The 26,933-nt window shown below is 55.2% G+C and overlaps 1 protein-coding gene across 1 annotated transcript in view; it reads right to left on the reverse strand.

Annotated features, from left to right (window-relative positions):
• Positions 1–6,644: 6,644 nt before the first annotated feature.
• The window catches only part of EPHA8 (EPH receptor A8), a 50,312-nt gene continuing 30,023 nt past the window's right edge, over positions 6,645–26,933 (reverse strand). Inside the window, exons 4-17 of the mRNA XM_075172073.1 lie at positions 21,132–21,287; positions 19,816–20,151; positions 17,287–17,411; positions 16,941–17,103; positions 16,366–16,462; positions 15,615–15,682; positions 14,946–15,071; positions 14,078–14,263; positions 13,402–13,463; positions 12,799–13,008; positions 10,270–10,419; positions 8,913–9,103; positions 8,363–8,518; positions 6,645–6,759 (exon numbers count right to left, since the gene is read on the reverse strand). Coding sequence (XP_075028174.1) covers positions 6,645–6,759; positions 8,363–8,518; positions 8,913–9,103; positions 10,270–10,419; positions 12,799–13,008; positions 13,402–13,463; positions 14,078–14,263; positions 14,946–15,071; positions 15,615–15,682; positions 16,366–16,462; positions 16,941–17,103; positions 17,287–17,411; positions 19,816–20,151; positions 21,132–21,287 — 2,141 coding nt within the window. The remainder of the gene's footprint in view (positions 6,760–8,362; positions 8,519–8,912; positions 9,104–10,269; positions 10,420–12,798; positions 13,009–13,401; positions 13,464–14,077; positions 14,264–14,945; positions 15,072–15,614; positions 15,683–16,365; positions 16,463–16,940; positions 17,104–17,286; positions 17,412–19,815; positions 20,152–21,131; positions 21,288–26,933) is intronic.

Here is a 26,933-nt window from a genome sequence, read left to right on the forward strand (position 1 = left end):
AGACAAATAAAGGAATTGTAATGAGGAACCTCATCTTTTGACAACAGGTTTAGAGGAGCCCAGCACTGAAAGGGGCTTCATCCCTCCCTGCTGTGTGTCCGTGTGGGACGGGGTCAGTCCCGCTGGGCAGGGAGGTGTGAGCCTGCCGCTCCTGCCTCCCCATCACCTCCATCACCTCCATCTCCTCTCCTCTGCGCTGAGAGGTGTAAGCTCACACGCTGCCTTTGGAGCACGCCCTGCCTGTGTTGCGGCACACATCGATCCCCGAGCTCATGCCCCAGCAGTGCACCAAAGCACGTGCACCCAAACTGCCTCCGGCACCCCACGCTCCCTCAGCTCCTGCCTCTACATGAACCTCTGCACCTCTCCTCCTTGGTACACCCAGTTAATTTGCACCCTTCTCTGTGTTTGGGAAGGACACAGATTGCTCCCTGTTGCCACCCCACCCACACTCTCCATCCCACTGCCTGCTCCCTACAAGGGCCACTTTTCAGGACAACTTTGTGAGGGGAAGATGGGAAGGAGGAAAGGAAACGAAACATATGATGAGTAATAAGAAATCTATATGAATGAAAGACTCTGGGGTCAGGAAAACATCAGTGAGTGCCTGGGAACAATTTCACCTTCTTTCAGCATCAGCAAAATGAAAATCTCTAATGTGCCATGGATGGGAGTCTAGATGAACACGTTTCAATGCCTTCACCCTTTTCACGGGTTTTCTATGTGGTGTGCAATCCCTTAGTCTTTTTTAACTCTTACTTCCAAGAATAAGCAGCATGGTGTGTAGGGGAGGTGTTGCCAGCTTTGCACGCAGAAATCTCTGGCATCTGCGGGTGATCTGCAATTCCCTTCTGGAAGGACCAGCATAAGCAGGAGATGCAGCAACTGTGCACTGGGATTTCCCAAGACACAACTGCCAGGAGTTTTCATCCAGGAAATTTGAAAGGCTCTGTTGTTTGTCTGGATATTGCGGATATTTGACAGCCTGCTCAGACGAGCAGGTGTAATTGTGTCTGGGTTGCTGGATGAGGGACCCATAAACTGCCAAGAGTGCAGAGAGCCGAGGATCCTGCTCACATGCTGCACAGCAAAACAGCACATCCCAGGCTACGTGGGTGGTGGTGGGTCCCGGGTCCCTGAGGAGCTGGGCTGTCTGTGTCTGGGGATCCCCTGGTGCTCCCCTCTGAGTGAGATGCTTTAGGTTGCATCCCGTGGACCAGTGGGACCGCCCTGGGTGCAGGGATGGGATACATGTCGTGTAACTGGAGGTTAAATCAGGCTGATCAGTCCAGGTTCCCTTTTACACCCAATGGAGAGAGGAATGCACCTTCAAGGCAGGTGGTGAAGTGCCATTCGTTTCCTCCTTTTCCCACTCCGTGCAGCAGACGACTGCGTTTCTGCTCTGAAGCCTGTCCCATCTTCCCAGCCCCTGCGGCAGAAGTCAGGGTTGCTGGGGTCCTGACTCATCCCTCCCCAAGCCCAGCTCGCTCGAGGTGGGGAGACCCTCCCGGATTGCAGAGCAGGCACTTCTGTCAGCCTCTGTTCATCCCGGGCCGAACTGTGCTGCTATCCCACTCCTTGATGGTGGTTTCCAAGACGTGACCTATGGGATACTTCAAAACCCATGCAGAATTTAACCCCTAACCCTTCCAAGGGTTAAAACAGCAGCTGTGGATGGTATTTCTATCTTACATCATATTATCCTGAGTAATTTGCTTGGACATGATGCTAAACGACTGCGCTAAAAGCAGAGAGAGAAGGTGGTTTGGGAATACAGCCTTCCTTGGCAGACTAAGCTGGTATGTGATCAGACAGGAATCGTATCAGTAAATACGAAGCGGAGTTCACCATCTGTTAACACCATCCATGGAGTGCATCTGACCCCTGCAAACCTGGACAAAGTTGGCACAAACTGAGCGTGGGTGCAGAGCGAAGACGGGTGGCTTCATGCAGGGCTCTGCAGGTGCTCTGTAAGTCCAGACTGCCACCTCCAGGCGCACAAAGCTTGCAGAACCTCGCTTGCTAATGACACAGCCAAATTTGGCCTGGACAGCTGTAAATGAAATGCTTTGGAGATGACTTATTGGTAGCTTGGGGTAATATTGAGTGTGACTAGAAAAGGAAAGCTGTTTTACTGAGGAAAGACCAGCTCCCAACGGTGCAAGTTGGGATAAAATCTCTTGGGGGACATTTAAGAAGGTGTGAAAATCCTGATGGTTATTTTGATACGTGAAGAGGTTTATTTGCTGTCATACATAAGCCAGAGTTTCCATCGCTTCTCCTCGAATGGAAGAGTTTGCCTCTTGACCAGCTCCTTTCCCTGGACAGGTTCCCCAAACTCTCCCCACAAGGTTTTCAATCCTGAGCTGGTTCCCAGGATCCCTGGATGCCAGCCCTGTCCCCGGTTTGGCCATACTGGACAACCACTGCCTGTGGTGGGGCTCAGCCTTGGGAACATGGAGCAACGCACAACATCTGGAAACGTGGCTCTGTGTCCTGGAGAGGAGCCCCCGATGACTGGCCCTTGACTTTCATGGCAATTTCTTCCAGAAGGAGAAGAAATGACGTGTTAAAAATGACACAACCCTGTCTCATCTTCCTGGGGGTTGTGAGCGGGGTGGTGCCCTGGGCATGGTCCTCACAGTCTTTCACAAGGTGATGCTGTAGTAGCTGTGGAGCAGCTCTGGCCCCTACCCAGGCAGAGCAATGCACACCAGGCTACCGGAGTGCGTCTGCCCCTGCCCGTACCTGGGGGAGGGAGCCAGGCACCAGCATCACCCACCCTTCCGTGGATCAAGTGTTTGCTTTGGGACTGAGAAATGTAAGAAAACTTTGTGCATTTTGCACAATGTGGATGCTGGCTTTATTCATAACTGAAATAAATTAGTGAAATGTGGGTCCTCAGTGAATACTGACATGTCCCGGCATTCCCAGGCTGTCCCACTGTGCCCAGTGCCAGCAGTGTACCGTGAGTGAGGTGTGACATGGTTGCTGTCCCTGTCTGCATGGTGGGACGAGGGTCTGAGTAGAACCTGCACAGCTGTGGGCACTGGACATGCATGCAGAAGGAGCGGGATGAGTTGACCTTCAGAGGTCCCTTCCAACCATATTTTGTGAAGTCTCTGGCAGATAAACGCTCCAGCAAACCAGAAATGTGGAATATGATGCCTAAGGATGTGTTTGGTGGGGAAAGGAGGAGAGTCCAGGACAGGACAGGTCAGGAGCAACAGGAGGAGCAACAGGCATCCTGCAGTCATGATGTGGGTGTTAGTGATGGGAAAGGCAAATATCGAAATGGGGTACGTAAAGGGGGGTGCAGCGTGCAGGGCTTGTGAGCTCAGCCCTCAGTGCTGGGGAGGTTGCAGCTTGCCCAGCCTGGGGCTAGTGGTGGGCACTGCAGAGAGCGGTGAAAGGGGAGACCGGGAGGAAGGACGGGGCTGGCAGGATAACTTGATTGCACGTAGAAAGCTGGTGCAAGGAGGGGCTGGGGCATCTGGGAGGACAGGGCTGCACAGCACTGGGGGGGGCCAGGCTGGCCTCTCCCCGCAGTAGGGACGTGGAGTAGGGCTGCACTGCCGGGGGACGGTCACCTCCATCCCTGGAGGGCTCCGAAGGCTGGGGGCATGCGAGCAGGCAGTGACGTGGATAAAGCCAATCCCACCCTGTGCTGTGGTGCCCTTTAGATTTTATATGGCAAGAAAAATATGCTGCTTTCCTGCAAATGCTTGCGTTGTCTTTGTCCCTGCAACTCGTATGCTGGCAAATTCTTCACTGGAGGGCAGCTGGAACCACAGCAAAATGCCTACAAGAAGGGTTTTGCAAGCCCACCTACAAGATACTTCAACATAAAAGGCTCAGACTTCAGGGGAGGGTTGAGGTTTTACTGGTTTGTTTTTTTTTTTTTGCCTTTTTTAACAATTCCTGAATTTCCAGGAGAGGGTAAACCTGGATCTGGGAAAACCTGCAAGAGACTCCCAAGGTTCAGAGGAGCCCCTGCAAGCAAGATCTCCCGTGCTTGTGTGATCTCTTGCCCTACGTAGCAATGACTTGGTGGTTTTGGAGAGGCTTCTCCCAGCCCGCAGCACAGCAACCCCCCCGAGGGACCCTACAAACTCTCAGCCTCTTGACCCTTCCCTCACCTCTGGGCCCATCCCACAGACATTCCTGCTCCCCAGGGAAGCATCCTTCACATGTGGGACGCTTTCTGGAGCAAGGGAAGGTGGTGGCTAGCTGGACGTCCCAGTGCTGGCCCCCCTGTGCCTCTGAAGCAGCCATGGAGACCCCCACACTCTTTGCAAGTGGTGAAGCAGCTCTCTGCAGCACAGGGACAATAACAGGCAAGGAGATGGCCCATGGGAAGAAGGAGTTTTATTGCCCAGGAGGAGGTGCGCGCTCTGAACATAGAAGGCAAACGCTGCCCCACCATCCCCACAGCCAGGAGCAGCCCAACGACCCCACGCTGCAGGATCTGACCCATGAACCACCTGGAAAGGGGCCATCTGGCAGCTTCCAACCTCAGATCCTGCAGCCAACATTACCAGGGTTGCCCAGCAAACCTCAAGGACACAGGTCTGTGGCACTGGCCTGACCTCTGCGCTCCCCAGTTTGTCCATGATGGACTCACCCTCCGGGGAGTCCCAGATGTTGGGAGGAGAGGACACAGCCAGCACCCACCGTCCCGTGCTGCAGGGCTTGGACTGACCTCCGTCATGACGCTGACGCTGCAGGGTGGGTGTGGGACAGGTCTGAGTGCAGGACGCAGGGTGCAATAGAAATTAAACAACACATTGCATCTGTCCCCCATTACAAAGAGCTTCCATAGGAAGAAGTAAAGTGCCCGCCACAGTCAGAGAATCCATCAGGGCATAAACGCCCTAGATGCAAAGCTAAGCCAGCCCCAGAAAGGCCAGTTTAGCCAGGATTATTGCAACTGAGAAATGGCTTTAACCCTCCCCCCACCCCCCTTGTGCCCAAACAGCACTGGGAGGAACAGACCTCGGGCCAGGTCCTCCCAGTACCTGCATTTGAGTGACGCTGGATTTACTGTGCCAGTGCTAAGGACGGGATGCTGGGGGCCAGGCTGGTCCCTGGCAGTCAGCGTGGCTCCTCTCCAGCATTTCTCCTTCTCCAGCAGCCCCCTCCCCAGCCACGCTCCCAGCAGATTTTTTTGCAGTGAGTTCAGCCCCACGACTGAGGCTTCTGTGCTTTGAGACCATTTTTGTGTACTTAACATCATATTTCAGTAAAACACTTCCCAAACCCATAGAAAATTGTATTTACACCCAAGAGAAGCCTTCCCAGCCCACAGCCTGCCCCCCCCGCCCGCCCCGCTCCAGCACATCTGCACCTCTGCAGCCAGCTCAGCCTCTCAGACCAGCTCCACAAGTCTTTGGAGGCCACTGCTCCATGCCAGGCAAGCTCAAGGAGATGCATGTCAAAGGAGATGCTCCTGTGGAGGAGAGAAGAGAGCTGTGGAGGAAAGGCCAACCTCCCAGTCACCGGGCTGACCAGCTGGGTAGTGCTGAAGATCCTCTTTGCCCAGAGCCCCTGTCCCCAGCCATAGGACTGTGTGATCGCAGCTGGAAATGTTGCTCAGGACCCCTCCTCTGCAGATGACATGGCAGCCCTGGGCACAGGCAGGTAGCGTGGTGATGGGACAGTTCTTGGGTTTCTCTAGGGCAATATAAGAACAAAGTAGTTTGGCAGAAGTCTCTCTGTCCCTCCATCACATGAGATGGGAGCAAACTCTCTCACTTCTCTCTGCTCTGGTACAGATTTGGGGGAGGCCAGGATGGGTGTTCTGCTGGGGAAGAAACCTGAGCTTGTGGCCCTAGAAACGTGCCTGGGCTGCCATGGGATGCCTGTGCTGGATCCGGAGAGGAGCAGCGCTGGTGGGTTCAAGAGGTGGAGAGCCTCCTGCAGCACCCTGGGGCTTCTTGAGGCTCCAGATAGCAGACCCCGGCCACCTCTTCTCCATGCTGGGGAAGTCTCCTCTGCACGCAGAGCCAGCCGTTCCTGGCACTGACAGCTTGTACTCTGTCCCCTGCCCTCCTGGGCTTGGTAGAGGTGGACCATGAAGTCACCTGCAGGCTGGTGCAGTTCAGGAGGTCCAGGCTGGAGTACACTGGAACTGGGAGGTACTAGGAGCAGGGTTGTCTCTGCTGTGTGGCAGTGTGTGGGGCTCTCCTCAGTTCAGAGATCCAACAAATTCCCCAGTTGTCAGATCCAAAGGAGCTGTGTGCCATAGCAAGCCCAGTCCCACTGCTCCTGGTATTGCTGTTGCATCTGATACCCCTCCATCTGCAGGTGCAGCTGGGGCCATCCCGCTGTATGAAGGGGTTACCACCTGTCCTGCATAGTTGTGTGGGGACCCCCAGTCCCACAGGGACACAGTAGAGGATGGAGAGAGGCATGACATGTCCCTAGCCCACTTGGAAGGCTGCTCCCCCCTTCAGATGGGGGAAGGAGGCAGCAGGACCATCAAGGTATCTGGAAAGCCACGTTTCCACTGACGCTGAAATCAAAGAGATGCTGGTGGGGCTCCAGGTCCTGGTCTGGTGCCCCTTTTCCTGCTCACCACCCTGCTGCCCCTTTTCCAGGGTAAGTGTTAAGGAATGCCCGATGCGGGTCTGCAAAGCCAGTGATCAGAGATGCCTCCTAGGGCCATTTTTCTTCAGCAGCTGGGACCTCATGGCCTGGATGCTGCTCAAGATCTTCTTCTGGTGGCCCATCATGGTGATGCCCAAACTCCGAATGTCCCTGGAGAACAAGGACACTGTCAGACACCCCATGGGCTGAACCTGTGCCAGACCCCAGAGAGAAACTGCTCCTCCCTGTGTGCACACCCCATGGACCAGCCCAGGACCCCGCGCCTGGCTCCTCTCCGCTTGCCCATCAGCACAAGGCTGCTGCTGCTGAGGGACGGAGAGGCTGCCATTCCCTGGGGCACATCCTCCTGACAAGGCTGCTGTGACAGCCCCGGGGGGGGAGCAGGAGCAGGAGGGGGATCACTCCTGACAGGCTAGTAGGTGACAAGATCGATGCTCTGAAATTGGATTCAGTGTTAGCAAGATGCCCTCAGATAACCCAGTCAGAAAGACGGATGGATGATGAGCCTTCCCCACTCAAAAGCTTCCCTGATGTGCATGAGAAACAAGGATCAGTATCAGCTCAATCCCACAGCAAAGGCCCCAGGTACAGCCCCCGATCAATACACGACAGCCCTCTGCCTGCGTCTCTCCGTCTTCCCTTTCACTGGCTCCTTCTCTACCTGCCGCACCTCGACCAAGGCGTGGACTGTCACATCCTTCCGGAGTCACGGGAACTACCCTCTGGCAGCTCCGTGCCTTTTGACAGGGAACAAGTCTCCTCGGAGCAGGAGAGGTTGTTGCCAGCCCTGGCACTAGTGCTAACACCAAGGGATGGGGAATGTAAGGCCAGGGTAGGAGCAGGTATAACTGCCGTCTTTTCTGGTACCGCCTGGAGCATCAGCCACCTCGGAGACCCCCTAGACAGGTGGCAGAGCAAGCTCCTTACAGCAGGAGGAGAAGGATGGGTGGTGGGACACATCTTGCCCAGCTCTCCTTACTTAACCGAGCCTTGGTCACTTGGCTATGACCTTCCACTCACACCGAGGCCCTGGATGGTGCCTCCCTGCCTAGCTGCACTGAGCAGGGAGCCAGTCCAGCGCACTGGGGTCTGAAGAAGATCTGAGGTGCCCCTCAGCTCCATTTGTTTCCCAATGATCCCAGAGAAGTTGCGGAGTATGTGCAGCCACACTCTGGTCCAGACATGCCTTTTGCAGGGGAAATGAAGGTGAGAAGTGCAAGGAGACAGCAACCTCATATCTGACCCTGCTTTGGGCAGGAGGTTGGATTATATGACCTCCTGAAGCACCTTACAACCCGAATTACCTATGAACCTGTGATGACATTGGAGAGTCACCACAGGGCACCAGAGGTGACTTGGTACTCACACCCTCTCAGTACAACTCCCACACCTTCTCTCAAAGGTCAGCACAGCCTTGGACATTGTCCCAGGTCTCAACACCGGTTCCTTAGGGGTGTATCTCTGGCATCAGGGACCAACTAGATTGAGCAAGCCAAGGCAGGACGGTCACTGTTTGGGGCTAGTGGGATCATAGAATCATAGAATCATTAAGGTTGGAAAAGACCTCTAAGATCATCGAGTCCAACCGTCAACCCAACATCACCATGCCCGCTAAACCATGTCCCTAAGCGCCTCATCTACACGTCTTTTAAATACTTCCAGGGATGGTGACTCCACCACTTCCCTGGGCAGCCTGTTCCAATGGGATGGTGCAGGGCAACCCAACTGGTGCTGTTTGTTCTCTGGTACTCACTCGATGTTCATGCGCATCACCATGCCCAGGGAGGAGTACCCTGCCATGGCAAAGTTGTCCCGGTAGTGCCCCAGCCGGATGGAGTCCAGCCAGTCCTCCACCGTCAGACAGGTGGCCAGGTCGAGGAGACCCCTGTCGAAGGGTGTTTGGGTGAACCTGGGAGCAGGATGGAAGGGGTTAGCCCAGGAGGTGTTGGTCCTAGGTGGTCAGACTGTGAGGTCCACCTCAAGGAGCCTGTGACCCTGCAGAGGAGGGCAGGACAGAGAGAGCCCTCGCAGGCTGGTAAAGGCAGGCACGCCACTGTGTGGGCACTGCTGCACATGCTTGGCCAGACCCTGGCGTGGGGGTGCCATGGTGGGAGCAAGGCAGTGAAATGCAGGATGCTGCCCACCACAACCTGTGCCCGTGGGCCCCATGCACGTCCATGGTTGCAGAGAAGCCACTGCTGCTAGAGCTGGACAGAAATATCCCTTATTTGCTGCGAGCCACATGTTCTGCCCAGCATCAGCTGTCAACCCCTGCTCATCACGGAGGCTCAAGGAGTCCTTACCGGTTCACGGTGGCTGTGCACTTCAAGTTGTCAGGGTTGCGGATGAGCTTGTCCAGGATGCCGACAATCTGGGAGAAGCGTGGCCTCTCGCTGCGGTCCTTCTGCCAGCAATCCAGCATGAGCTGGTGCAGGGCTGTGGGGCAGCCCATGGGGGCAGGCAGGCGGTAGCCTTCCTCCACTGAGTTAATGACCTGGAAGGAAGCCACATGCCAACGTGGAGCTCCACTCCTACCCGACTCCGAGCACCCCAGACGGCTGCACACGAGAAAGATCCCTGGTGCATGAGCTGCTGGGGCCATCGGATGGGGAAGCAGGGTGGTGTATACAAGATTCATGCTAAATGACAAGTGCATTGCCAGCGAGCTGTGCGCAGTCTCTGTGGAGAGCTGGAAGCAGGCTGGATACCATGCACATACAAGAAATCACAGTGGATTTATTAAATGGTCCAACAGGCCTAAAATATTGCAGCTTCTCTCCAGCAGACAAGCCACGAGAGCTGCTCTCACATTCAGTTGTTCTGCAACCAGGGCTTGCCACCGCGCAGCAAGGCTGGAGGAAACCCTGCTCGAAGGAACTGTGCAGAGGAGGTAGTGAAAGCCACTGCATCCGTGCCCTGTTGTCACCAAAGCCACTTTCTAAAATAATAAAAACACTAGGGAGAGAGGGGATTCTCAGGACTCCCAGAGCAGGGAGCAGGTAGATAGGTTTATAGTCCCCACAGGTAAAAAAAAGGAGTCCTGCGGTTCCGCAGAGTCAAAATATTCATTTTATTGCCTCCTTTTGGAAATTTTGCTCCCAGGTTGTAGTCAGGAATATAACCTACATTTTCCTACAGTTTTTATGCTACTCTTGAGGTAAGAATGGCTCCACATAACTCTGACAAGCCCAAAGCCTACTGCTGGGCAGTACAAGCCTGGGGCTCTCATTAGCCTCACGTGGGCAGCGGAAGGGATGGACCCCCAGCACTGGGAGCAGGAGGGACTGGCAGACTAATGCAGTGATCCTAGGGAAGCCCTGACCCCTTCCAGGGAATGGGGAAGGTGGCACAGCACGTGCTGGAGCTCTCCAGCCAGCAGAAAGGCTTGTACAGAGCAGCAGGCGGCGGGGGGGAGACCCACAGGGCACACAAGCAGGAGCCACGGTGCTGCAAAGGGAAAGGCTGCGTGGTGCAATGATGGGCAACACGCTGATGTCCCCACTGAGGGGACAAGCACATTGTGCACAGCCCTGTGGGGATGTGAGGAGAGGCAAGGGCTGCTCTTTGGGTCCCTTTTCCCCAGCCCCCCCTGCTAGTCTGGCTTGGGTGAGGGCAGGAGGAGAGGCAGGCTTGCCACCATGCTGCCCCGCGTCCACTCACGTCCCGGTTGGTCATGTTCCAGTACGGGCGCTCGCCGTAGGCCAGCACCTCCCACATGACAATGCCGTAGCTCCACACATCACTGGCCGAGGAGAACTTGCGGTATGCGATGGCCTCCGGAGCCGTCCAGCGAATAGGGATTTTCCCCCCCTGAAAAAGTGAGCGACAGTGGAGGCTCAGAGCATGCAGGGCTCAGGCATCCCTCCCTCTCTGCAGCTGGGACAGCAGATTAGACAAGCGATATGCTGGGATGGCATCTTCTGGAAAGGACTGAGGAGGCAAGATAAGCCTGGAGTTGTACCTGAGGGATGACTTCAAGGTAGTTTCAGTAGAGCAAGGAGAAAGCTGTGCTGTTTTACAAGGTCTTCTTCATGCACAATTCTGGCCCTCACTGTTCAAGAGAGAGGAATTCAAAGTGATGAAGTGGAGCCGAGGGCTACCAGAGCACGAAAGCATGGAGCTGACCCTGGGCGCAGGCAGAGAGCCTGACTTGGGCAGACAAGGAGAGCGATGGCATGTGCTCCCTGTCCATTACTGCTTTGGCAGGCAAGCACTGAAGAGAAGGACTTGAATTAAAGGGCCATGCTGACAAAAATCAGCAATATATGAGCTAAGAATACATTTAAGCTGGAAATGTGGTTGCCAGCCATCTGAAGAGAAAAGTTGTGGTGTAGGAAACATCAGGTGGGTTTCCCAGAGCAGCTGGGGCAGGCGTGATGTGCCTGGGAACACCTTTCAGGTATCCCCATCTAGGGAGAGTTGCCTCCACCCAACTGAGTCCTGCCTGCTCTGGCGCACTCCTTGATGGGGACTGAAGATGAATGATGTGTCCTTTGGGAGAGTCCCTTTGGGGACCTGAGCAGATCATGTACAACAGAGGAGGAACACAGGATACCATCTTATCACAAGTTTCTGAACAAGAAAGAATTCCATTTTCAGGATACCCGGACTGAGACCTCGCCAGAGATCTCCTGCTCCTGCTCCTGTCACTGCATCCTTGGGGTTCAGCTCTATCCAGACTATGCACCTAGTCTTCCTCCAGAGAAACCAGCTCTGGTGGGTTTCACTATGCCAAGATGCCTAAAACCTCTGCTTGTGACATTCCCGGTGGCTGCTCCATCCTCTAGCGACCTCCCTGCTTGCATTCATACTGGGGACATGAGACAGTGTCTCTAGAAACTGGGCAGGATTGGAAAAGGTCAGCAGGTAGGTCAATAGGTGAGCTCTGGTCACTCAGGGCACCTTCCTGACCCAGTGTGGTCACTGACATACTGTCTCTGGAAACTTGTTCACAAAGATTAAAAGCACTGGGCGAAAGCTCAGAGACTGGGTTGGTGGGAGGAAGGCCAGACGATGTGTGTGTCTGTAGGCCACGGACAAGGAGATGGGCTGCTCTGACATCAGGAAGCCCTAGCTGATCTTGGGCCCCTTTTTACCCTTCCTCTGAGAGTCCCAAAGACAAGATGCAGAAGATGCTGTACTTGAAACAAGCAGCAGGAACCTTCCCCGAAATTAAAGGATCTGGAATATCAAGTTATTTCTTGAGATACCAAAGGCAGCAGCTGAACACAAAGACACATGCAGGACACGTTCCGGCTCACTTCTCCACTTGGCTGAAGCCAAGCCAAGAGCATAAAGGCCATGTTCTCCACGCTGGGCCACTGTGCACTCATCCCTCAGAGCTGCAACCGCTTTGGGCCATGCTTTGCATTGCCGTCGGCTACCCCAAAGTAACCTGAAGCTCTTTCTGCTTCTCTAGTCTTGGTCCTTCTGAAAAATGATGCTGGGACTCCTCAGCTGCAGCTCCAAACTGGCCTCCATCAGGAACTGTCTATCCACCACATTTTCCCAGCCAAAGATGTGCCTGGGGAACACAGTAATTCCTTTCAAGGCCAGAGAAGTGCAATAAGAGCACATTCCCTCATGTATTTCATTTTGCTGCTGATGACCTCCAGTGGAGGAGCACATCAAGATCCAGAGCTGTCAGGTTGGCCAGAAAAATCTTAAAATGGCTTCACAGACTAACAGTGTCCTACATTAAAACAAAATCATCTAGGTTGCAAAGCAATTCCCACCCTTTCCAGATCCCTGAATGAGGCAGAATGACATGGAAAAACTAGTGTGTACCATAACATCCACCTACTGACCTATGGCTCTAGGACAACTGAAGGAGTGGATGGAGCTACAAAGTCTAGAGAAGGACTCCAATGGGGACATGGGACTGTCCCTGTGCAGTGGGCCACGCATGCCCACAGGAGATGTTGACTGGGGAGGTTTGAACAGCTCCCTGCTCTCCCACCCTGCTTCTCTTTGTTCACTGCACACTTCAGTTCTGGGATGTCCCTGTATGAAGGACAATGCATTAAGGCTCAGAAGTTTTCTGGGTTCATGCTCTTGGTCCAGATATCAGCAGTGAGGTCACTATCTCCATTCCTGGCCCTTCCTATCTTGACTTCTCCATCTGTCTGTGGCCTGGGGCAATCACCATCGGTAAGGGTCAACAAGACTGCAATGCAAGGAGCCACGCACCGTGGTGGTGTACGCAGCATCAGGGTCATCCTCCAGGATGCGTGAGAGACCAAAATCAGACACTTTGCAGACCAGGTTGCTGTTCACCAGGATGTTGCGGGCAGCCAGGTCCCGGTGCACGTAGCCCAGGTCAGACAAGTACCTCATGCCCGCTCCGATGCCGCGCAACATGCCCACCAGCTGGATGATGGTGAACTGCCCGTCATGTTTCTGGAAAGGAAATAGCCCAGAGTTCATTTGTGGTTTTCACCAGCATCCTATTGATGCTGCTTTCATTAAACTAACCCCCTGGTACCTCTCATCTTTGGCTTAGTACCTCCTCTAACCCCAGTGCCTCTCTCTCGTTCCCCAGCCCACCTCCTGCCCTCCCAGCGTTTCTGACACGCCGCTCAGACGGGTGCCCCCGCCTTTGCAGTGCCGATCCCGGGAGCCGGCCACGATGCCCTGAAGCCCGTGTCTGCTGGAGAGGTGAGAGCCCACAGCACATCGCTCTCACACAGGGGTTGCGGTGGCCGTGAGGCTGAGGAGCAGGAACCAGTCTCTCCTCCAGCCACTCAGCCCAGGGGGATGTGCAATGAATAAAAATACAAAAGAGCTCCTTACCCTGAGGAAGGTGTCTAGCGAGCCGTTCTCCATGTATTCAGTAACAATCATTACCAATTTGCCTGCAGAAGACAAGGGAGGTCAAGTTAGCAGAGAAGTCACCTTCCTCCGGGAAGCCCAGTGCCAGGCTTTTACTGGGAGAGACATGAATCCAGGCCTGTGGATCTCCTGCAGCCCCGCGGAGTGGTCTCACCCCTGCACCACGCAGGACGGACACAACGATGGGGATGTGGCAATAACCCCGACACTTACCCCTCCCTCCAGGAGTTATTGATGTGGCTAGGTCAGCTTCATTATCCTGCTGAAATTTGCATACCATTAGCATAACTCTTTGCATCAGAATGTGCCTTTTTGAAGGAAGACTTCAAATTATGATTCAATACAGGCAGCCTTTAAAATAAACGCTAATGGGTAGGACAACTCCTAAACCAATAACCCTGACCTGGGGCACACTGTGGAGCAACTGCCACATGGAAAGTTTGTCCTGTAAGAGAAGGCAAGGGGGTGGGATGGAGGGGCCTCTGGGTAAATGGACATCTAACAAGCGAGCAACCGGGGCGGCCCAAGGAGGGAGTGCACCCAAAGTGATCCCTGACCCCCATCTCCCAGGGAGCCCCCAGGGAGATACATCCCAGCTCTGCCCCACCATCGGGTCCCGACTCCACCAGCCACATACTCCTGGTCACCACCCCCTCCAGGTGGATGACGTTGGGATGATCGAACTGTGCCATGATGCTGGCTTCGCTCAGGAAGTCCCGTCTCTGCTTCTCTGTGTAGCCTGCTTTCAGTGCCTTGATGGCCACGGGAATCTCCCTCTTCCCTGGCAGCTTCAGGCGGCCGTAGCACACCTCTCCGGACTCCCCTGCAAGGCAAGGGAAGGTGAGGGCATGGGGACCTCCTCAGCTTCTTGCACCGACCCACCAGCACCATGGATCACCCGGTGCATGCTCGCAGCGTGCTCCAGCCCCTCAGGACTCTTGGGTTCTTTGTGCGTTGCTGCCTCCGAGTACAGAAAGGGTTGCCCATCTCCGGCTTCCAGTGCCACCCTTGGGAACTGGGCAGAAATACAGAAACCACCTCTCCCTGATGCCTTTTACTGAAGGCGATGGGCCAAGAGTGATTACAGTGGTACCTGCTTTACTGCTTTCAATGAACAAATCTGGGAGTCTCTTAGAGCAGCAGGGATGTCCCTCAGCCAGGCTCCCTTATGCTGCTCTGCTGGGCTCTGTGCTGTCCCTCAGCACCCAGGGTGAGCCTCTGTAAACCCTTGGGATGTTCCAGCTCTGTCTCTGCCCCATGCTTCCCTGCAAGCCCCTGTTCCTAAGCAAAAAACCCTTTTGTTCAGAAAATTTACCATTTTGCTTGCAATTTCATTTGCATCTTGTCACCCCAGATGCTTGCTCCGAGGTTTGAAAGCAGGGTGGCCACGTTGGAGCATGTGGGACAGGCTGAGCCATCTGCTGTGTCAGCCTGAGCCATCAGTGAATAGCAACCCTCTGTGCTAGGCTGCCTCCAAAGAGTTTATTTCATGCCTGGGGGCTCACCGGACCCGATGACCTTCTCGATCTTGATCCGGGAGGCCTCGATTTCACGGGTGAACTCGTGCACGGCTTGGCAGGGGTCCTCGTACGTGTGGGGGTCCACGTAGAACTTCGACTCGGGGAACTTCACTGCCAGGTTTCAAAGGGGAGGGAGGAGATAAGCTCTTTCAGGCAGCCCTGCTGAGAAGTAGGGGCCCCCCAGCAGCCAGGCAGAGGATGGGCAGGGGCAGGACTTCTTGGGTTGACATGCTGAGGAGCCACAGAGGTTGCAGCCCCAAGGAAACCCAAGGCACTCTTTGGCATAGCAGTGTCCTCAGAGCAATCCAGGACCTGGCTGCCCAGGTGTCCTTCATGTGATTGTCCCCCTCCATCACCCCCTACCCCTCACCCTTCACCTGTGATGAATTTTCCACTCTTCTGGCCTGCTGCTGTCTGAGATGAATGTGCTGCAGTCCCATCTCACATTGTGCAGCCCTTCAACCCCATTACCATAAGCCCCTGGGATCAGAGCCCCCGCTCGGCTCTCCTAGACACATCCCTAGAAGCAGGCAGTGATCAAAACCCTTCCCCCTGGAAACCACAGCAGTGCCAGAGGGTAACGGCCCAGGTCCCTGCCCATCCACAGGGCTGAGGTCCTTCACATCCCAGGGGCAGCAGAAGGGAGGGTCCTACCTTGCCCGTTCTGATAATGCATCTTCTCCTCGTCGGAGTCCTGGAAAGCTTTACTGTAGCCGCAGTGCCTGCCACAGGGACACAAGGGTCAGAAGAGGTGCCCCTGCCCCTCGCTCCCACAAGAAGCCCAAAGGCAATGTGGAAGGCAGTGCGTGCCAGGGCTGTAGGCAGCCCAGGAGGAGCTGGAGCTAACACTTGGCCCTCCACCAGCTGCATCCTTGCATCTTGCTGAACGTCTTGCTGAACTTTGGCAAGGTACTTTCCAGGTGCTCTCCAAGCTTGACAGTGCTAAAAGCTGCAGCCCTTTTGTCTCCTCTGGGTAGCAGCATGTGTGCTCCACATGCCTGGCTCAGCCGTGCTGAGATGTGGCAGACACAGTCCCCCTTCGACCTTTCTGATGGAGAAAAGCTCTCTCCACTCCTGACCTACCTCCTAGCTCATCCAGTCAGCCCTCGTACTGGTAGTGGTACTGGTACTGGTATTGCTATGGCTATGGTTATTGCTATTGCTATTGTTATTGCTACTGCTACTGCTATTCAGCCTGCTGCCGTGAGGGGAAGGTTTGGAGACTGGCTCTGCCTCAGGGAAAGTGGAGACAGGGTGACCCCTAAATGAAGTCTCTTGGTTGCTTATTAACCCCTGACCTACGGATGCTCTGGACAAACTGAGAGGAGAAAACTTGCGCCCAAGTTCTGCCATCCCTCCTGCCCCGCTTGGTGACAAACCGCACTGACCTCCAAAAAACACCTACCTCTTCTTGCAGATTAGGACCACCAGCAACGCGACGAGGCCAGTGATGAGCGTCAGGCAGATCCAGACAATCGTCATCGTGTCGTACCGGAGAGAGACTGGAAGAAGCAGGGTAGGAGGGAGGCGAGCTGGAGTGAGGAGCACTCTGCTGTGCTCAGAAACTCACCTACCCCACTGGGGTCATGTTCTTCAAAGTTAAAGCACCATTCCCCATCCAGCCCCATCTTTGGGGCTCTCCCAGTGTACAGGGACCATTTACACATAGGGAAATCAAGCACAGATCTGGGAAAGTCATAGGGATACAGCAAACCAGTGCAGAGAGGAGTCTGGAGCCTCAGGACCTCACCAGGTCTTCCCTGCCCTACCTGCTATGTCCTTCCTCCCTCTTCTTTCTAATGTATAAACACATCTCAGGAGGGCAACCTCAAGCAAGCCCTGCAGGCTGAAACCCCGTGAGATGTGCCTCCAGCCTCTCTTCCCTGGATGGCAGAGGCACAATCGCCGTGGACAAGGGTATCGCCATCCCCCATGCTCCCTGCCCCACACTTCCCACATCCCACAACTGCATACACTCACCTGGCTTCCCCGTTTCCACTTCCACGGTCTGACTGAACCTCCCGCAGCCAGCAGAAGTCCGAGCCCGAACCTGGAAAATGTAGCGGGTTGCAGGCTTGAGCCCGGAGATGGTGGCAGTGGTGCCCTTGGATTTCAGAGTTGAATAGCTCTGCATTTCCTTGTCCTGGGAAAAAGCAACACCAAAAACCTTGCTGCATCAGCACAGCAACATCAAAGTCTTCCAAAATAGTCCTTTGTGCAAGGCTGGCTGATAGCAGCTATTGCACCAGCAGGATTTAAACCAGGCCATGCCCCTGTCTAAATCCACCACGTTGGGACCGGTTTGCGGCAGCAAGCTCAGCGTTACCTTCTCGTAGTACTTGATCTCGTACTCCAGGATGATGCCGTTGGGCTGGTCTGGCTCTTGCCACAGCAAGGTGACGCTGTTCTGGCCCGTGCTCTCCTGGTGGACCACCACCACCTGGGATGGGGCTGGGGACACAGACGGCAGGGTGTTAGGTGCCTGCTGGTGGGGGTCCTGCATGGGTGAGGGCAGCAGGACACAGCAGCAGGGAAGGGTGGAACTGGAGCCCCATGCAGGACCCCTGGTTTAAACCATGTTTCTGTTTTAATTAAAGCCATGTGAAGATGAGTGCTGTGAAGGGGCTTGCAAACAGGCTTTTGTTCGCTTCAGTTGCCTCCATCTCTTTCCCATGGAGTGAGCAGGCTCCGAGGAGATGAAAGAGGAGGGCACTGTCCCAGCACAGGCAGGAGGGGACACTGGTGCTTCTCTGTGATCTGGAGCCAGAAAGGAGAAGGGGCTGTGGGGCTGGAGGTCGTGGAGATCCCTGGCAGGACCCTGACCCCTTCTCCCCATCTGGGGAAGGGGGAGAGGGGCAGGGGAAGAGGGAAAGGGGAGGTGATAAGTGCCCAGAGGGGTGATCAGGGACTGAGCATCAGTCTAAAGGTGCCCTGGGGGTGCTCTCCTGCCCTGAGATACTTGTCATCTGCCTGGGCCTGGGTTGGGAATCGGTCCTGTGAATCGGTCCTTGTACCTGCCGTGTCCGAATTGGAGCTGCCACAGCTGGAGGAGTGAACTCACCGGCCTCTTTTCCCTCTGCGAAAATCCCCCCTGGAAGGACCCCAGAGAGTGTGGTGGGGTGCTGCGGTGGCCAGGGGTCTGACTGATGGGAAGGGGTCAGGCACCCAAACTGCCGAATGAAAAATGGGATGTGGTGGCTCTGGGGAAGATGGAGCTGCTGCCTGCCACGGCTGCAGCGCAGGAGTTGTCGCTGGAGAAGCACAGAGACCAAAAGAGGCTGCAGGGGCTGCAGCAGCAGTGGGGCACCCAGGGACTGAAAGGCAGCAGTTATAGCTCAGTTCCTCTTCAAGCCGGCTCCTCTGAGAAGCAGCAATCACTGTTGGGACACAGGACCCTGGGGAGCTGGGACAGGGTGGGATGGTGGGAATCAGCTAAACCCCACGGGCACCTGCAATGCCATCTTTCCAAACAGCCCCAGGGCATCTCTGCTGCACACACTCCTGCCCTGCTGAGCTGCCCAGGGCTGGGGGGACAACAGTGACCAGCTCCCAGCATGGGCCATCCCGTGCAGGGGTCCCTCAGCCCCTCCTGGTGGGCAGGGACGCTCTGTGGTGTGCAGCAGCTGGAGCACCGCGCAGGCACGGCAGCTGAACTTCAATCACTACCAAATTCCCAACCCCGCTGGTTTCGCAGCACCTACTCAGCATCCACTTTCCAGCAGAGAGGTTGAAATGGGAATATTCAGCCCTTCCTGAGAGCTAAATCATAGAATCATAGAATCATTAAGGTTGGAAAAGACCTCTAAGATCATCGAGTCCAACTGTCAACCCAACCCCACCATGCCCACTGCACCATGTCCCTAAGCGTCCCCCTCCGAGGCGTCAGGCTGATGCTGCGCGTCAGCACTTGGAGGCATCACGCAGGAGCGAGCCGGCAGGACGGAGCCGTTTCCACGTGGGCTCGGCGGATGGTGAAGAAGTGCTACGGGCAGGCATTAGTAACAAAAGGGCCTTGTTCTCGTGCCAGCCATGAGCTAACCCATCGAGGCTCCCCGGGTTTCTCCTGCTGGCACCACCGCCATGAGAGCAGAAGAGGCTCAGCATCACGGGAAATTCCCGTGGGCTCGTTTCCCACTGGGAGGATTAACAAGAAGGGTCCATCCCTGCCCTGTCCTCTCTGCCCGCAGCGTGCTCCATGGAAAGGGACTTAGCTGGGCTCTGCTCTGGGGAGATGCCCAGGTGACCCTGGAGCAAGGTCCTGGCCCACCTGGGCTAGAGCATCGCTCGGAAGTATTTCCTGGGGACAGAGCATTTCACATAAGGGATTTGCAAAGATGAGACATGCATGAGAGAGACTTCTCCTAGCAAATGTTGCTGTCACCTGCAGTGCCTGGCATAGGTGTGAGCTAAGAGCAGAGCATGAACTGCTGCTTGGCCCTTTGGGAAGGGACAGAAGGCTGGAGGAACAGCCTGAAAGATTCATGCTGCACTTAGTGTTCCTGTCAATAAACAAGTGTTCTCCATGCCCCTTGTCCCCTGCAGACAAGGAGCCTCCACCACTGGCTGCAGGCTGAAGCGGAGGGAAAGGATGAAAAAGGATACCAGGAATCAAAGAAGGGTAAGAGTTGCCTTGGGCAGCAGCTTGTCTCCAGCCCATCCCAGCTCCCTGAACCCACCTCCAGCAGCAGAGAGGATAGGGTTCACATCTCCTGGGGGTCCCATGCCCATCACCAAACCAGCCCTTGGCTGCTAGGGCAGGTTCTGGCTCCTGCAGATACTGGCTGGAGCAATGTTGGAGCAACATCAGCATCACCCACACAGGCAAAGCCTGGAGGGGGGTGTCTGCTCCTCCTACCTGCCTGGTTCGTCGTGATGTTGGCAACTGCAGCTCTCCTGGACTCCAGGCTGAGGTCGGACACGCCGTTGACAGCCTCCACCCAAAAGGAGTAGTTGGTGTGGGCCAGGAGGTTGGTCACCGTCAGCGCTCCCTGCACCAGGCTCATCTGCTGGGGCACGAAGCGGATCCCACTGCCGCACGCCTCGCACTGGCCGGCGTCCCCCGCGCAGCGCCTGCAGACCACGTTGTACACGATGTCAGCGCGTCCCCCCTTGTCCAGGGGCGGGCCCCACTCCAGTGTCACCGAAGTGCCATTTACACTGGAGATCAGGTTCACAGGAGCAGAAGGGGGCCCTGGAATAGAAGCAGAGGTTCAGGCAGAGCCAGGGCTGCTGAAGGATGTTGGGACTGGCAGAGCATGGGACCAACGGGGAGGTGCACTTTGGGCAGCATGTACCTGCGCCTACAAACCATGCTACAGGGAAGACAGAGCTGCCCAGAGCGGGAAATGCTCCAAGGAGAAGACAGCAAAGACACAGACAGGTCTTGAGGTGGAATGCCATGAGGTAAGGTGCTCTGGAGCAGGAGAGCCAAGGTGTCAATGGGCTGGAGGGTGGAGAGCAGGACTTGCTCATCTAAAGGGAAGGGTAAACTCACATTTCCTGGGGAGATTAACAATCTTGAGTGGATATGCCCTAGGGAAACACAAGTCAGATGTTGCTGACCTGTCTTTCACCCTGGCTTCAGCTAGCAGCCTTTCTGCCCTCCTGGACCAACTGCAGAGAGGAGGACTCCTCCTGGGATGCTCTCGTCCCCTTTTAATAGCACCGGGCTCCTCAAAGCAGCCTATGGCAGGGAGCTGAGTGGAAACCATATAACAAGCCTGGTGCCACCGTTCACCCGCAGCGAGGGAGAGTGCAGCAGCACTTGCACTGCCCCATGGCCTCCCAGAGGTCTGACCAGCCCGGGCATTTCTGCAAAGAAAAGCAGCCAGCAAGCGGCTGACACGCTGGCTGTGCGTGAGCAGGCGAGTTTGCTGGCAAAGCCATGGTCTCGCCCTGCTCCGTTGCAGGAGAGAGCCCTGGGAGGGGAGCAGACTCTGTCCAGATATGTTTGGAGAGCAGCAGGATGAGGATGAGACCGCGAGGGAGCACAGCTAAGGGGGTCTCAGCTTGTGTGCCGAAGGCAGACCCGGGGTTGAAAGGCTGCTACAGCACCTTAGGCAGCATGCACAGAGGCAAGGGTGCATGATGGGCTCAGCCCGGGAGCATCCGCAGTGTCTGAGGACGTGGCTCCTGCCCCAGGACGGGCGCCTGGGCAGCCGGGGTACTCACGCGTGCAGGCGGCCGAGGGGGGGTCCTGCATCGCCCTGTAGAAGCTGCTGTCGCAGCGGCAGACGCGGGCCGCCCGGCTCTCCGAATGACTGTGCAAGGGGCACTTTGCACACAGCTGGTCCCCGGGGGACGACTTGTAAAATCCCAGCTGGCAGGCTGGCGGAGGAGGGAAGGGGCAGAGGTCAGAGGGATGCGCCTGCACGAGGAGCACCCCACGGCTTGGTGAATCCCACCAGCACAAAGCTGGACCCCGCTCTTACCCCCGTCCCAGTGCATGGGAAACCAGCCCTTCTCCCCAACGTCCGGGTGAGTCCCCCCTCCAGCTGTCCAGCTGGAAACTGGGCTCTGTGAAAACTTTTGGCTCTCCCCCCAGGCTGTACTTACTGCCATCCCGGTACCTGTTCCCCACTGTTTCACAAGCAGACTTGGGTGCCTCTGCTTTTCGCGAGCTGCCTGCAAAGCTCAAGGTGCTTTCCTTGCACCCGTGCCTGCTGCCCAGAGCTCTCCCCACTGCAGCCACCCCTCTGGGCCACCGCCTGGCCCTGGGGCAGGGAATGCTGTGAAGATCAAACCAGGCAGCACTGGAAATCACCTTGTAAACTATTCTAAGAGCCATCATTTATGGGGCAAATTTACGGCACAGTCCTCACTTCACAGTGGTCACCTCACTACTCATGCCGGGTGTGCCCAGGTCCCCAAGAACATCGATGTGGGCGGTTTCCAGAATTAAAAGCTCCGCACCTGGGACATGGTGCACGTCCCTCTGCAAGCCCCTGGTGTGCTGCTGTACGAAGCAACAAATTTTCTTGCACAAAACAAGGGAAAACACCCCCTCTTGTTTCACGTTGCAGCAAACCGGCAGTGCATGCACGCTGCCTGCTCTCTGCGGAGGAACAGCAAAGGCTAAATGAGGCAGCCCGAGTTTTTTCTGACAACACAACCTGCCTTCAGTTGCTCTGCCTCCTCCTGGTGCTGGGAGCTGTGCAGCAGGAGCACACGCTCATCCCACAGCCGGGCTGGCATCGGTCTGCTCCGTCCTACCCCCACCTCTCCCAGCAGCCCCTCGGGTGAACCATTTGTTACACAAACAAACAACTCGTCTCTCGTTAGGAAAATCGATTAGCTCAAGAGTGACATGTGGCATGTCAGGTATCTGTCTGGGGGTGGAAGGATCTGTCCTCTCTTGCAGATTTCGATTCCAAGAAAGGAAAAACAGGCTCTGTCTGGTCCCCGTATTCATCAAGTACTTCTAGGACCAGTTCCAGTGATTCAAGCATTATTCCTGGCTCTGGCTAATTTCTGTTTTTCCCTACCGAGGTAGTAATACCTTCATTTTCCCGTCTTTAGCCCCAGTGACCAGCTCTGCATACAGCCTCAATTTTTGCTTCCAAGCATGTAGAAGGCTTTTGTTTGCGATTCAGCATCCCTGGTGGTCTGGGTCCCTCCCTGCTGTCTGTTTGTTCTGCTTCTAGGTGCTGATTTGTTTTCTTCTTAATAACACTCCTTTCCTTGCCACAGCTCTCCCTGGACTGATTGCTACCAACATATTTCACGTATCACACTTGCACAGTAACACAACGGCCTCTTCATAACTGAGCTACTTCCAGCAATGGCAGCTGAAGGCGGTGCTCCAGCCACACACATCCCTGGTGGCTTGCTGGTCCCTCTTCAGACTCTGTCACCAGCTTCTGTGGCACTTTTGCACCGAATGCTGCTTTAAAGACAGAGGAGCAATACCACCAGCAGGATGTACACGTGCTGCATGTGCCAGAGATCTTGGTACAGCAGGCTGGAAAAAGCAAAGGCCAGCAGTTCCAGAGTTTGTTCCTAAATTCCTGCTCCTCCACTCCCCAAAGGGCACCAGAGCAAGGAGCAGAAATGCCCAAACGTGGGGATGCAAGGGAAGGCAGATGTGACTTACGAGGAAATCGCAGCAGCTCGGGGCTGGCTTTGCTCCCCAGCTCTCTTGACACCTTTCACCTCCTCAAGGGCATCAGAAGAGGAGAGAAAACAGGGGAGGCAGAGTTGGGAGAGGAGGTTTGCTGTCCCCAGCCAGCTGCAGCAAGGACAGCCCGGGACGTTTGCCAAGTGCTGGTGCTGACTGGTCCTCGTGATGCCACGCATCAAGACAGCCAGGGACTCTCTGCCTTTACCAAATACCCTCCGCCCGACGCTGCAACATCCTCTGGTCTGCAACCCCTTGTTTTTGGGGGTAAGGCTGAGACGAGTGCTGTTACACCCTGTTCTCAGGTGGGGACAAATTTAGCAGGTAGCTAGCTGGGGAAAAAAAACCCAAGCAAATCTTTAAGAAAGAAAAGTTCCCAGTTTTTCTGTGTGGAAAAGGCTGAAGACACGGCATGAGCACAGCCTTCCAGGAGGGAACCGAGCAATGAGACAGCCCCACAGTCCGAGCTGGGCAGCGTGCATGTCAGGATTTGGTGCTTCAACTTGTGTGAATCCCCCTTGGACCTGCAAACCACCCCCATCTCTACCCATGCAGCAACCAGCAACCAGGGACTCTTGATTCAAGAGGCACTGGAATGGTTCCTCCCACCAATATTTAATTAAGAGCAGAGAAATTGGTGCTATATCAGGTATGGAGAGACAGGCCAGCAGGAAGGATGGGAACACGAAGCGCAGCAGATTTGCATCAAGCAATTGTAATCACTTAGCATTTAATGCTGTAAAAAAACCCCGTTAATTACCTGTAGCAATGATTCACAATTATTTTAGATGCACTCAGGGGGAAAATTATCCTAAATGACAAATTACAGGTGAATTTGTGCACCAGGGCAGAGCTGTTGGGAGCCAGCACCTGGACAGCACGAGCAGGCAAGGAGACCTGGAGAGCAACTGAGGCAGGGGCAGGCACTGCTCTGGATGGGGTCATGCACCTCTGTGTGTCCCAGTGCTTGCTTTAGATGGAAGCAAGACACACGTGCAAAACCTTTTGCAGGCCCGGGAGGGTGTACCAGCTTGGAACCCGCACAAGATATGAAATCTCTACAGTACAGGATGACAGGCATGTCCAGCTCTGGATTGAGCTCTCTCACGCCAGGCTGGTGACACGTGGAAGACCAGGACCTCCCGGGTTAGCTCTGGTAAGAGCAAACCAGCAGAGAAGTGGCCAGGAAGAAAAATTAAATCAAACGCACCAGGTCTAAAATCTACAGGGCTCCACAGCCATGGTTGTAGCACACACTGAAGCCACCAAAATCTGAAGCCACCCACCAGGGAGGTACAGAACGGTTGTCCTGCTGTCTTCACTGCAACCAGCTACTGCCACCTGCCAGAACTGCCCTCCCAGGAGCCCTGCAGAAGGTGAGGATTTCTTTTTTTTTTTTATTATTTCATGCAATTGATACGCTTGCTCTGTGTCTGAGGATCTCGGGTCCTGCCTCTTTATGGACCACCAGAAGTCCCGCTACTGGTGTCCTTCTTCTGTTCCCAGTGCCATTCCCCCTGTAAAACCCAGGCAAGGCTGCTGGTCCTTGCAGTATCGTCTCATGGTGTGGTTTTACAGTGCACATGGGACAGCAGCAGACCTTTGCCTGCAGCCCAGCTCAAGACTTGCACATCTACACTGGTCTTGCAACCCAGACACCTGGCTGGTCCCAGTGTCACAAGCAGAGCCTACAAAAACCAACACTAAACCTGCGCTTGGCAGAGCACATATCCAGCCCATTGTCACATAGGTGGGTCCCCAATTATCACCCCAGCCTCTTGGGGTCAATACCATGGGGCTTCCACTGACCCCCCTCTCTGCACAGCACATCTTGCCTGTTTTTCCCAGCCCACCAGCCCCACTCCTGCATGCATCACCTGCCCAAGGGGCCCCGGAGCAGCAGGCTTGTCTCAGAAACAGCGAGCGTGGGGAGGTCTCTGCCAGCCATCTGTAGTTCGGTCCATTTGTTTCCCTCCCTCTCCATCCTCTAGGGACAGGACAACATCTGCTAATAAGCTGGCAGAGCTCGGGAGATGATAGATGAACCTGTCGAGGACACGCTAGCCGGGAACGAGCCGCTCTTCTCAGTCCGAAGTCGCCGTCTGGGACTAGTGCTCTGCAGGTGGCCCTGGCGGGACCACCAAGGGCTACTTCAGTGGGGCTGCAAATGCAAGCGTTGACCCCATGTCACTCCCCCTTGGCTCCCTCCTCAGCTCCAGAGGTTTGGGCAGCACGAGGGCAGGGCTGGGAGGGTGCCATGGGGCAGCTCCATGGCACCGGTGCCACCAATTGCCTCTTTCCCTGACCCTGCAACAAAGCTGGGCATCGGCAAGCAGCAGAAGAGCAGCTGTGTACCTCCCTTTGGTGGTGCTGGGAAGAGACAGAGATGGAAATAAGGGTGTCATAGCCACTGTGACAGCCAGAGACAGGCACCAGTCCCAGAGCCCTCCAGGCTGTGGGAGAAGCTAACATACATAATCCCAGCTCCTTTCAATCCAGTTTCAGCGTGGTGCCTCCAATCTCAGCTCCCGCATGACACAGACACTGAAACAGAAGCATGTTGTTCACAGTCGTGTCTTAAAAAGAGGCATCCACCTCATTGCCCCAAACCTTGTGTTTTTGCAAGGCTGTGCCCCGCTTTTCCTGCAAACCCAGCCCAGGCTCTGTCCCCAGATTGGTTGCTGGTCTGCAAGGGGTTTTGGGGGCTGGCTGGGCTGGCTCTCTCAGGCAAACTCGTGGTCCCCAGACCATTCATCACCCCATGGCTGATGCTCTGTACATCCTTTGCGTGCTGCTTGCCCCCGCACTGTCTCACACCCCTGACCACTGCCTTACCTCCCGCGCCTGAGCACCTTACATCCCTTCACGCAGCCCAATTGCACCTTGCACCCCCTTCGCACAGCTCACAACCCTTCCCACTCCCAACACAACCTTACAACCCATCACACCACTCCACCCACCCGAAGTCGTCTCATATCACCCCAGACTCCACCTCACATCACCTCCCCGCTGCTTGGCCCTTCTTCCCACAATTCAACCCATCTCACACCCCTTCGCACCCCCAAATGTTGCAGAGTGGGAAACGGGGGCGATTTTCACCCACGAAGATTTTGCAAAGCTAGCAAAACCCTACTCTGTGAGCAAATGGCACATGCAACAAAGGGCACCCTGCACAGCTTCTTGCTCAACGCCCAGATTTCACGGCTGCCAGGACAAGTTGTATAAGGAGGGCACTGCTCTTCCAGGTGGAGTAATTCCATTTGTAGTGCTGGGCAAACTGGAATCATGGTGGTCCAGACTGGCTGCATCCCTAACTGGACTTCTGCATGGTGCTGCCATAGAAAAATCAGCACATCTCACCTCTTGCCTGGAAATCAGTACTGTTGAAAGCACCCCTGACTCTACCCTGCTCTTCTTCACTACATCTTTCAAAAAAAAAAAAAAAAAAAAGAAAGAAAAAAAACCAGGAAACATCCAAATCCCAGTTTGCTGCACGAGCTGCTCTGTTGCCTGGTGCAGACGTCCTTCTGCAGGAGCAAAGTCGAGGTGACACTGTGCAGACGTATGTAGGTGAGACAGCCTGGCACGCTCTCGGAGTGAAGGCTTTTTTATGAAGCTTATCTGGGGAAATGCTACAGCTTGCAGGAGTCGGATGGAAACAGGTGGTCTAATGCTAGAATTAGAAAAAAGCTGTTTCCAAAACTCAGTCTTGTCGGGGGGTTTTAGAACTATCCAAGGCTTCTGAAAAAAACACAGTTTTCACCAGACCAAAAACAAACCCAGAAAACGCCGTGTTCCGGAGGGAGCGGGGCCGAATGGGAGCCATCCATTCGGTGGCCGGAGGTAACATTGCATCC

This window comes from Calonectris borealis, chromosome 23, assembly GCF_964195595.1.
Source record: "Calonectris borealis chromosome 23, bCalBor7.hap1.2, whole genome shotgun sequence".
Classification (NCBI taxonomy): Eukaryota; Metazoa; Chordata; class Aves; order Procellariiformes; family Procellariidae; genus Calonectris; species Calonectris borealis.